General features: G+C 50.2%; 1 protein-coding gene across 2 annotated transcripts in view; it reads right to left on the bottom strand.

The window, feature by feature from the left end:
• Positions 1-7,556, bottom strand: part of LOC113892659 (apolipoprotein L3-like) — a 17,757-nt gene extending 10,201 nt beyond the window's left edge. The window contains exons 1-3 of one of the 2 annotated variants that reach the window (XM_027541782.1): positions 7,436-7,556; positions 3,616-3,714; positions 245-351 (exon numbers count right to left, since the gene is read on the bottom strand). In XM_027541782.1, coding sequence (XP_027397583.1) covers positions 245-275 — 31 coding nt within the window. In that variant the 5' untranslated portion in view covers positions 276-351; positions 3,616-3,714; positions 7,436-7,556. Of the gene's footprint in view, positions 1-244; positions 352-3,615; positions 3,715-5,264; positions 5,401-7,435 lie in introns of those variants that run through there. The other variant, XM_027541783.1, reaches the window with a different exon arrangement.
• Positions 7,557-12,249: the final 4,693 nt, after the last annotated feature.

Genomic DNA, 12,249 nt, shown 5'->3' with positions numbered 1-12,249 from the left:
AAAGAGAGATGAAGAGGCAGGAAGTCAGCACCCTTGGTCATGGCTCCCTAGGAGAGGGCTGGGAAGGAGGCTGTGGGAAGACCCCAGGGTGAGGGGAATCTCCTGGTCTCTCTTGGAAACTCAAGGATGCCTATCCATCGTCTTCATGGTTCTTGATTCCTCTGTAGTTTAACTCAGCCTGGAAATACCACCTTCAATTCTGGGTCACAAGTAGGAACCTTCCAGAGAAGAGAGAGCTGACTACCTGAGCAGTGTCCGAAGTTTTCTGAGCTCATGGTGGCAGCAGGGGCTCTCAGATATCTCCCTTCAGCTCCTTGTCTGCATCAGGCTGGAAGGAGGTGTGACCTCACCCTTGGGGAGAGAAAAAGACTGTGAGCTCCACTGTGAGGAGCAGAGGCTGCAGGGAGCAGCGAGGGACAAGTTCTCCGGTGGGTTCCCCCGGGACGGCCACCAGTGCCTCCAGGAACTTAGCCCAGTGCGGTTCTCTGTCTCCTGGGCTCTGCTGGTTGTTAGTGAATAAAAGTCATTCACCTCCTACAGCTCCTTCCAAGCCAAGTCAGAGTCCTGCTCTCCTGTTGGGGCACAAGGAGAAGGTAATCAGACAGGAGACTGCTATCTGCGAAGTTATAGGAACAATAAAGCCAGAGACTAGAAGAACAGATAGGAGGTGATACTCTGGAAATGAGGTGAGGTTGGGACACCTGTGTTTTTGAATTGGTAATAACTAATATTAATGATATCATTGATCCAGTGTCCTTAACATGCAGGCTCCTGAAACTCACTCAAACTTAGCTGAGTCCAAATTGTCACGCTGGTGCCAGGGTCTGGACTAGACCCTGAGTCTTTCTGGTGCAAATCACATGTGTGTGATGACTATGCTCTACTCCTTATATATACAAAAAGATTTATTTGTGGATATATGTTCATTGGTAAATGACTCTTCCTTCCAAAATGATGTCTTGCTCCCTATCAAGTCTCGCCTTGATAAAGTTCCTGGTGATACGGCTCCCATAGCCCAGGTCTTCCTTGCTTCTGCAAGAGCCTTTTTCCCCACAAGGGCCTGGAGTCCCACCAGCCCTGCCCCAATTCCTGTATCCCTGCTCTGAGTGGCTGAGACCCCTGCAGCTGTTCTGTCCTCCTTGCTTTCCCCTCCTGAATATTGGACTTGATGTAGTTTCTAATCCTTTATGTAAATAATAGTGCAAAGAATACTCTCCTTGTGTAAAACTTCACCTACATCTGAGACTGTATCCTTAAGCTATATCTAAAAGTAGAATTAAGATCAGATGGCATCAACACCTAAAAAATTTCCATACCTAGAGCCACCATGCCATGCAAAGAAACTGTAGCAATTTATGTTCACACTTATAATATATGAGGGTGTCCATCCTTTCAGATATACCCATTCTCAGTGGTCTTTCTTTTAAAAAATCAGATCTTTATAATTAAATCATTTATTTTGGTTCTGAATGTGATAACCTTGCCATGGGAGATGAAGAAGGAAAGCAAGTGTTGATGTTTAGCTACTATTTTTAAGAAAGCAAAAGAGCTTCTATCAACTACTCCTCCTGAGACTTGACTGAAATGATGGTAAAGGTATATATAGGTATAATACCATCTACTGATAAGAGTGCCTGGTTTCTGTAGTGTAGTGGTTATCATGTTCACCTAACACGCAAAAGGTCCCCAGTTCAGAATCGAGTGGAAACAGCTTCACTTGGGCTTCCCTTGTGGCTCAGTTGGTAAAGAATCCACCTGCCATTCAGGAGACGTGGGTTCTATCTCTGGGTTGGGAAGATCCCCTGGAGAAGGGAACGGCTACCCACTCCAGTATTCTGGCCTGGAGAATTCCATGGGCTGTGTAATTCAAGGGATCACCAAAAATCGGACATGACGGAGCAACTTTCACTGATAAGAGCAACTGGTGTTTGTGATCATTGCTCTGCATTGGTATCGGCTCTGAAACTTTACCAATGGTACCTCATATGTCCTTCCATTAGCTTTTGAGATGTGTACCATTGTATCCTCATTTACAAATAAGGAAGCTGACATATAGATGTTAGCTGACTTACCTAAGTTCAGAAGGCTTGCCCTTGGTACACTGGTTCCACCCCACTCATGAGCTGAAGAACCCATAGCCTTCCTCTCCTCCCTCTGCTGCTAATAAAAACAAGCATGGGAGCAACAGGAGACCAGAATCTTCAACAAATGTCTGAAGACTCACTGGATGGAGAAGTGATAGCTGAGTAAAGAGGAGTGCAGTAGAGGGAGAGAAACAGGGATCGTGTTGACAGGAGAGAAGAACGGTCTGCTGGGCAGAGCCCCAGAGGGAGCAAGATGAGAGGGAGGCCGAGGGGAGAGCAGGGGACAAGCCCACCACCCCCATGTCCCATCCCATATTCACAGCAGCTTTCACCCTTCACCAGACTTTAGAAAGTTACTTGAAAATGAGATGCAGGAAAAAAAAAAATGATGACATGTTTGTTTAATTATGGAGGAAGGTAAAGGATACCCACAAGAGAGATAGATGTGGGATCCAGGAGTCAGGAACATCAACCCCGTGGGAAGGGAATCCAAGGATTCCAGCTGGGTGCGCAGCAAACCTAGAGAGAAACCAGTCCAGAATGGGATAAGAAGTCCAGAGTCTGTGGGGACAGGGGACACGGTATCACATGAGGCACCTTTGGAAAGAAATGGAGGAAATGCTGAAGATAAACAGTGAAAGGGGTGAAAATGAAGCCAATTAGAAACATCAGGAAAAACTAAAGCTCAGGAGGAGAAGGGGACGACAGAGGATGAGATGGTTGGATGGCATCACTGACTCAAAGGACATGAGTTTGGGTAGGCTCTGGGAGCTGGTGATGGACAGGGAGTCCTGGCGTGCTGCAATTCATGGGGTCGCAAAGAGTCGGACACGACTGAGCAACTGAACTGAACTGAGAAGCATGTACAGCTATATGGTACAAGTTAGCTCTTAAAAACTGTATTAAAATATCACAAAAAAATGTAAACTCTTTTGTTTGATTTAAAAAAAATCTTAAGTAAATATATCTATATCCAAGTCCTTTGGAGACAGGTGTAAAACTGAAGTAATATTAATATATATAATATGATATAACTCACAGGTGTATTATAACTCACAGGTGTATTAACTCACAGGTTTATTAGTGATTCAAAAATCTTAGTTTTATTTCATTTATAGTCATTATAAAATAAGCTTTATCTTAATAAAATAACTTTTATCTTTTAAAATGAAAGAGTATATAAATATGTGAAGTAATGTACTTGTTAATATAAAAATCAAAATACACTTCTAGAACTTGGGAGCCAAAGTACTGAAGGGAGGAGGAGGATTAATATCTCAGTTTACAAAGCTGGGAATTTAGAAATAGTAGGTCCAGTCGAGAGCATCAGAAACGAAGATGTAAATAAAGTGCTTCCAAGTACAAAGCTTTGTAACAGAGGATATACAATTAGTGGAATAATGATATAAGGAGAAGAAGGGGAAAGGTATAATTGAAAGTATAAAAATAAATGAACTCCTTATTTTTCCTAATAAGAAATAAATAAATGCTATCAAATTTAAGTCAAGAAAAACCAAAATGCAATACTTACCACTTATTAGCTATTGTGGTTGGTGACTTCCCACTTGGCACCAGGCACCTTCCCAACTGCTTGGTATGAATTCACTTCCTTTTAGTTCTCACAATGATCCTGTAAGAAAGGAAACTGAAGCTCAGAGAGGTGAAGCAATGTACTCAAAGCACACAGCTAGTGCTAGAGCCAGACTCCAAGTCCAGGTTCCTGTCTCCTGGGCACACATTCTCACACTGTTGCAGCTCCCAATGTAGTAATAGCATTGAAAGACACTGATTAACTATCTAAAGAAGAAGCTATTCCTTGGGAAGGAATGAGCAGAACCCTCTGTACAAATTGATCTGTTCTAACCATATGCACTTAGGACTGGATTGTTTTACTCTAAGACAGCAGCAGTCACTTTATAGCAGTCAGTAACCCAAAGAATGCGGTGGTTTCTAGTGCCACCACCTTAAAGATGATGGAAGAAGCTGAATTAAATGCCAACAAGAAATGTGTGACTCCTGCTGTGAGAACTGTCAGTGTAGGAGACATGTCATGTTGATGAAACGTAGTTCTCTAGAAAAGTAGGCATGAAAACAGGGTTAAACCAGAATAATGAGAGTGAACTGTGGCCTTAAAGAGATATTGTCTGGCAGCATCTTGCCCACCCACATGTACACCCATGGACTTCCGTCCACTCAAAGGAAGGAAGACCACTTGCAGGGGAGGTGAATTCCAGAGACTGCATCTCTGCTCCTGCAAAGAAAAGGATGCTCTTGAAGATGATCAGAGAAGTGGTCATTAGGGGGCGCCCACATATACTAATAACAATAAAAGATAATGATTCCTATGAATGTTTCAATGAGACAGGCTGAGTCTGTGAAAGGCCATGAGTTCATAATAATATTCAAAGAAGAGGACTTTAGAAAAATGTGGCCAAAAAGAGAGACATAAAGGTTAAAAAGAATGCTAGTGGTTATGCAGGAGACGCAAGATGAAAGAGAAATGGGATCGATTCCTGGGCAGGGAGGATCCCCTGGAGAAAGAAATGCTTGTCCACTCCAGTATTCTTGCCTGGGAAATCCCATGGACAGAGGAGCTGGGAGGGCTACAGTCCATGAGGCTGCAAAGAGTGGACACAGCTGAGCTGGTATCTTTCTTTTGTTTCTATGGTGCAAAGAAGAGTAAATGAAATGGGAAATATTTTGTTGTAATTGAATTTAATAATAAGAGGAGTCTTGACGTCTATGGGTATATTCCTTTCTGTTTATTTACATGAGTGTTTATAAAGGATTGAGAAAGAAAGAACCCCTGACATCCGGAGGCTGGCCTGGTGTCACAACAGGGTGCTGCTCTTCTCCCATTGGATGTAAAGGCTCTCACAGAACTGCAGCCTCACACAGGGTCACCCTGAGAGCAGGAGCAAAGGAGACAGCAAACACCTGTCACTGCGCCCCCCAACACCACGCCCCCTCCCCTGGCTGAAAAGAGGGACTTCTCCTTCTTACCAATCACACCTTCAGCCTTGCTCTGCTCTCCCCTCTCCATAGATGAGGTACTGAGAACCCGTTGGTAGTGCTGCCTCCCAGTCTCTGCAGCTCCCAATCCAGAGCAGCCCCATTTCCTTAGAGCTTCCCCTAAATCCCCTCACATACGCTCCAAGCCTAGAATCTTTCTTTCTGTACCTTCCTCTGCAATGTTCACAGCTCTCCCTCAGGAAGAGTAACCATCAGCTTGTTTTTAGGGAGTGTGCCTTGTGTCAAAGCCTGGAGGCACCGTCATGTGGATGGAAGAGAATTCACAAAGGCAGGCCCTCCTTCAAGTACATGGAAGAGGAGAGCTGGCTGGTGCCCTGTCTCCTCCTCTGCCCAAAAGTGGCAGGGCCTCAGGAGGCAGGTCAGCCTATTGAAATCATGAAACATGAGAACAGAGTCAAGTAGAAAGAAGAGGAGGGCTCAGACAGAAAGGCCGGCTCCTGGATGATGACAAACAACTGTAAATGCGTTGAACACTGGACTCATACTTCCATCCTTCCCTCCCATTCTTGGCCCCTTCCTGACCCTTGTCTGGGGCCTCAGATGGGTGTGGATGCTGATAGTGCTTCCTCTGCTGGATTCCTATCCAGGGCTTCCTCCTCTGTGAGCCTCTGATTGGTCCCTTTCTGGAAAGGCTGTTAGTGGGAGAGGGGAGGACCCTGGAGAAGCCTGTCCCTGCCCAGCTGCATGGCCAGTCATGCATCCCTTCCCTCCTCGTGGGCAGACAGATTCTCCCCAACCATCTCCCTCCTGTGCCTGCAGTCACCCTCCCTGGGAAGGGAAAGGGGCGCTAAGAAAGTCCCTGGCTGAGCACCCGGACCTCCCGACTGCCCCAGCTCCTGTCTTCCTCACACTCTCTGTCTCCATAGGGCCTGCTGCACGAGACTGACACCTCACTTCACACAGGCTGCCCTTCCCAACAACATGTGCTTCCCCACTGGCCTCACCGCATGACGGGGTACTTGTCCCTGGAGGCCCAGCTCCAATCCTCCCTCTGCCACTTTCCCCCAGTTGCTCTCCAGCTCCTCTCGAAGGTGGTACATTCCTGGTCATGGTCTCTTTTTGCTCAGTTTCTCCAGGTCTGAGAACCCTCCCACATCATCAGGGGCCCTGTCTCTTCTCTGCTGCTCCTCCTGTCCAGGGCCTCTGGGCACCATTCGCCCTCCTGGGCACAGCCTGGCTAAAATATGAGGGATGGACCCCTTATGGGGACATGAAACAAGCAGCTTCTCAATGACACAGCACAACCCCAGTTCCCCCTGTTAAAATTAGAAAGGGAGGGAGGGGAGAAGAGGGAGAGAGAGGAAGAGAATGGAGAAGAAACCAAAGATCCTAATCAATCAGTCAAAAGGACCCAACATACACCAGAGAGAAAAAACTGAAGGGACTGAAAGAAACTCAGCAGCGGCCACAGGTCTGGAAAAGGTCAGTTTTCATTCCAGTCAGAAAGAAAGGCAATGCCAAAGAATGCTCAAACTACCGCACAATTGCACTCATCTCACATGCTAGCAAAACGATGTTCAAAATTCTCCAAGCCAGGCTTCAACAGTATGTGAACCATGAACTCTCAGATGTTCAAGTTGGATTTAGAAAAGGCTATTATACTGATGTCTGTAGAGTTTGGCTTTTTATCTTAATACTACAACATCGGGATGTATGTGGACCTTGTGCAGTGAGCCCTTCTCACTTCTTCCAGCAGGGCCACCTTCCCCACACAGGACCACCCATCACCCACAGAGTAGAGGGCTTGGCAAACACAGGAAGCCAACGCCCTTCGACTCCCCGCTTGGTGTCTGGTCCGTCTCCAGGCCAAGTGTCCCTAAGGGCCTGGCACTGAGCCTGGCACTCTGAGGCAGGGTTTTTCAACAAACCTTGATTCCTTGTATCTGAAAAAAATCCCCTTTCCTCCATCAGCCCTAGCCTAGCACCCTCGGGACAGCTTCAAGGTGGCCAGGTCATAGGAGGAGAGGCTCTGACTCCTTGTCCTCCTCCACCCCGTCTGCTTCCTTTAATTTCCTAAATGGCTGAGTATGCGGAACATACACCTTCCTTCTGGGGTTGCTGCTTATGTGTCAGGAGTCCACATCCTGAGCTGAGCCCACCTGAGCAGGTATGGCCCTCCCTCTGCTCTGTTTAGGGTCCCTCGGCTGGGAGGAAGCCCTCAGACACACCTGCCTCCACATCCAGGCTCTGCCCCTGCTTAACCTGCTGACCTCACCCTCTGAGCTTCCATTCCTTCTTCTGTCAATTAGTGACAGTCATCCTTATCTCAGACAGTCGTCCTGAGGGTGGGAAGATGGGATGGGTGGGGTCTTACTCACTTGCTTACTCAGGAACCATCCTCTATCCAAGTGTGAACAAGATCCAGTTGTTCACATCTGTGCAGATGCAGCCACAAGCTGTGCGTCTCTGCAATGATCACATACACCCTCTGGGCCCAGATATACTCTGGGAAGCAAAAGTGAAAGGCAAAACCCTTATTTCTGAGTGACTCAAGTTAAGCAAACATCCTGCCCACCAACCCCACCCTGGGCTATTCCCACCCTCCTGCTGACACCCTAGTCAAACAAGTCCAGTCCTGACATTCCACCCCCTTCTTGACACAGTCCACCCGGCCTCAGGCTCCTTGAAGGAAGACCTGCCACGAGCGTGAGTCCCTCGGCAAATCACTCCTCCATAATTCCATCTTCTCACCCACCAACCCCACACTCACCAGCCTGCCTGCTTTGTTCATCTTGTGCCACCAGCACGTGGTACTGTCCAGAACACACCAGTTGCTCAGTGCATACTGGTCACACTCTGCTGTGGAGGGCCACGCTCATGTGGCTTCCAGGATTTGCTCACACAAGTTCTTCTGCCAGGGACACCTGCTGCACCCAAGCCGGGACAAATCTTTCTGCAAAGCCCGAATCTGAGAAGCCTCCTCTGAGAAGCCCTCCGTGACCTCGCCTGCAGAGCCCACTGTTTGCTGCTCTATGCCCATCGTACCTGGAAGAGGGGCCACAGAACATGCCTCAGCCACTCTAAACCCTGCCTCCACCCATTATGATCAGATCCCTCTACTTAGCCCTGCTGGCAGGGACGGAACTCACGCCTTTAGTTCTGGGGGCCCACAGGAGGAGGCCCAGCCTTGGTGGTCACTGCCATAAGGTGGATGCAGAAGTTCGTGGGAAGGGCTGAGAGCACGCTGCCCTTTGCTACCTTGGCTTATCTCCACCTGACAACAGATTTTTTTCTCTCCAAATGGAAGACTTTTATCAGAAAACCAGTGTCTTGGCGACTCAGAGAAGTCTGCAACGGAGAGCTGGCCCTCTGTCCTGCTTGGTTCCTCAGCAAAGAGCCTCTGTGGATGGGGGCTGAGCATGTGGCAGGCGCTGTGCTTGCACTATCCATGCCTTTCCTGTTGAATCTCACATCAGCTCTAGGAGTGCTGGCTCCGTTTCACAGATGAAGAAATGAAGGTCGAGTTCCCACAGTCTGAGAGTCCTGCAGCTGGACTACTGGTGAACTTCTCGGTTTGCCTCAAGCAGAAGTGACTGCAGTGGACCTGGATGCCCCATGGAGGCCCGCCTGACTTCCCTCAGGGCTGCTTCACCCCAGGAAATGTCCCTGGGCCATGATGGTCCCCTCCATCCAGGTTTGAGGGAGGGACAGGAGATTATTCCATGAGGATAGCCAACCATAGTTTGCTCTTAAAGCCAACTTTTATGTATCTGTTGCATTTTGCAGGTAAGGGAGCTGAGAGGAGGGGAGAGGTGGGGGTGTTCTTCCAGGAACTCAGGGACTTGTGTTTGGTGGGAGAGTGTCAGCAGCTCACATCCTGCAAACATCCATTTGACATTCTGTCCCCAGTGCTCACATCTCAGGCCAGAACAGACCCCCCAGAGCCCAGACACAGGGGAGTCAAGGGGCAAACAGGCCGCTGCCCTGCCCACTGACCTGCACAAGTCCGCTCCTAGCTTGCTGGAGCTGCCAGGACTCAAGGATGCCACCTTTCTAGAGCTTGGGTCCTCTGGGGACAGCCAGCTCTGGTTGTCACACCTACAGAAGGGATACAGGGAGGAACAGTGGGAGGCAGGAGCTTTCCTGGAGGGAAAATCCAAGCACAATCATCCCTCCCGCCTGCTTACTTTAAACCTCAGGCAGAAATTCAGGGGCAGGGAAAGCCATGTGGGCCTCCCTGGGGGAAAACTGCCAGCATGAGGGTGCCCAGGCCCCATTTCCTAAGTGCCCTCCACCACAGGATAGCTAGGGACCCCGAGCGAGGATCAGGCTGGGTGGGCTGGGTGTCCCGGGACTCACCTCCTGGCCAGATAGCCCCAGCAGCAGGCCTGGAAGCCGATGATGACGTCCGTGATCTTCAGGTCCTGCTCCTCCTCAGGTGGGCCAGCACGCCGGCCCAAAAGAAGACCTTGCTCTGGCCCATGCGGTACAGGTTGCTCTAGAGCTCCAGGGTTTCGATCCAGAGGAGGAGAGCCGGCTGCTGACCACGTGGCACCCCGGCCATCACAGAGCCCTGGAGCAAGGCCAAGGCCAGGGAAGGGGCCTGGAGTCTGGGTTGGCCCTGCTGCTCTGTGGGCAGCCTTCTCCTGGTGCAGGGAGATTGGGGCTGCAGGGACGCAGGAGGGGGCAGCTGGAGTTAGCACGGGACTGGTAAGAAACACAGAACCTCAACTCTGTAGGGACCTTACCTGCTGGAGTCTGTGCCCATGTGCATTTCTAACCAAGGGGGCAGTAGATAGTGGGGCTCAGGAGGCTTTACCTTAGGTAGCTAGGGAAACAGCGTCCTTATTTGTTTATCTGACTGCCCTGGGTCTTCACTGCTGTGCGGGCAGGGGCTGCTTTCTCTAGTTGCTTCGAGTGCGCTACTCTTCGTCGAGTACATGGGCTTCTCATTGCAGTGGCTTCTCTTTTTGCAGAGCACGGGCTCTAGGGAGCGGGCTCAGTAGTGGCGGTGCACGGGCTTAGTTGCTCCCAGCATGTTGGATCTTCCCGGACCAGGGATCAAACCTGTGTCCCCTGCATTGGCAGGCAGCTTCTTTACCACTGGACCACCAGGGAAGTCCCCAAAGGTTTCTTTTGAAAAAGGTACTTTAAAGTCAAGACTGGCTTCAACATCCTTCAGAAGTGCAGGGGCTAAGCAGGGGTGGCTGAGCAGTGTGGGGCCATGTGCAGGGTGACGGGCAACACCACAGATGGCTTGAGAGCCTCACTGGGACAGTACAAGGTGCTCCTCACCAATTGTCCTTGTCGCAGAGACTGGGTCCAGACCAGCTCCACAGGCATCTGAGTGTAACCAGTTGTTAGATAGTCTGTGTCAGCAGCACACCTTCCTGAGGGAAACCGGTGGATTCTAAGTATGGACCTCTGCAGATTCAAGACACCCCTGTTCTCTTAGGTCTAAGCCCCGGGAACAAGGCAGGTGGAGGCCGTGTGCCGGTTGGTATGAGGGCAGCTCTGTGAACTTCAAGGCGTTTATGAGAACTAGGAACAGCAGCTTAAAACTAGCAAACTTAGGGCCAAGCAAGGAGCTGCTGCTAAATCACTTCAGTCGTGTCTGACTCTGTGCGACCCCATAGACAGCAGCCCACCAGGCTCCACTGTCCCTGGGATTCTCCAGGCAAGAATAGTGGAGTGGGTTGCCATTTCCTTCTCCAATGCATGCAAGTGAAAAGTGAAAGTGAAGTCGCTCAGTCGTGTCTGATTCTTAGCGACCCCATGGACTGCAGCCTACCAGGCTCCTCCATCCATGGGATTTTCCAGTCAAGAGTACTGGAATAGGGTGCCATTTAGCCTCCAAAACAGGCCCTGCCAGAAGGGACTCAGGTCCTGGGTGGCGGGACAGACCTGTGCCCATCTCTCCCCACATTGAGAAGCACAGCAAGTGGCGACAGACAGCCCCGTGGTCTGGGCTCCAAGGAGGTGGGTCCAACACCCTGGGCCCAGGATGAGCTGTGTTACAGAAACACCACATGCTTGCTTCACTTCCTCCTGAAACAGGACACCCTGCATCCTCCTGACCAGTCAGCTCAACATGGATCCAGGGAAGAGGCTCCAGGCACCCGGAGGCCCCACCCAGGATGGCTCTTCCAGGTGGGGCTGTGGCCACACTCCTGCACCCTGGGCCCAGCTTCCTCCTGTTCTCCGTTGGGGTGACAAACACGTGCTCTCAGAGGGTCAGTGAGGTCCTGATTAGGACCCAGGTGACAGTGCTGACGCAGCGATGGCCCAGCCCAGGCTCCACAGGGGTGAATTTCCCCACAGGAAAGAGGAACAGGAAGTGGGATCCCAGTGAAGATTGGTTTCAGGGGAGCAGTGCTCCTGAGGTCCTGGGGTTACTGCACCTCCCTGTTGCTGCACATGTATAACATACATGCAGAGCACTGGGAAAGGAGCCCACAGAGCAGGAGAAGCACTGGCATCGCGCTGGGGCCCTTCACCCCAGACATCCCTGCAACACACAGCAGGGGGAGGGGATTCGTGTTTGTCTCCAGCTGGGGAAGTGGCCGGTGCACTTACTGTTGTTTGTGGAATGTTGGACCCAGAACAGTGTGAGGAGAGTCGTTTCTATTGGTCTGAGAAGAGGGCATGTGTGCATCCAGGAAGCCCTCAATCTGGAGTCTCTCTTCCTGAGACTCTCCCCCCATGGTTCAGGTCCCTGTTAACCATTCATCTTCATTATTCTTCAGCCTGACCTATTAGTCCAAGAATATAGTCCTCAGACCCAAGCTCCTCTGTCTCCTGGGAACCTGTCTCTCTGTCTCAGGGAACCCTCCTGAGATTCCAGGGGCTTGGACCTAAGCTCCCTGCTGGAAGGGGCCTCTGGGGACCTGCCCTACTTTCTGTCCTTCCTGAACTGTGCAGGTTTGGGGGCTTCTTTCCATCCTCTGACCTGGCCTGCATCCCTCCAGTGCACGCTCTTCTGTGCTCACTTAGCCAAACTCAGTTTCTGTATTTAGAACCACAGGGATCTCACCTGACACAGGGGTCACTGTGGAATTGCATCATCTGCCCATTGAGCTGAATGGGGTCCAGCTCTAAGGGTTCACGGGGATGTGGGGATGGACATTGATTGGTTCTGTATCCAGTGCCTGGAACCCTGCCCAGGAGTAGTCTGTGCAGGATTTGAATTCCC

This window comes from Bos indicus x Bos taurus, chromosome 5 (genome assembly GCF_003369695.1).
Source record: "Bos indicus x Bos taurus breed Angus x Brahman F1 hybrid chromosome 5, Bos_hybrid_MaternalHap_v2.0, whole genome shotgun sequence".
Taxonomy (NCBI): Eukaryota; Metazoa; Chordata; class Mammalia; order Artiodactyla; family Bovidae; genus Bos; species Bos indicus x Bos taurus.
The sequence above is the reverse complement of the archived record's forward strand: the minus strand, read 5'-3'. Positions and strand labels throughout refer to the sequence as shown.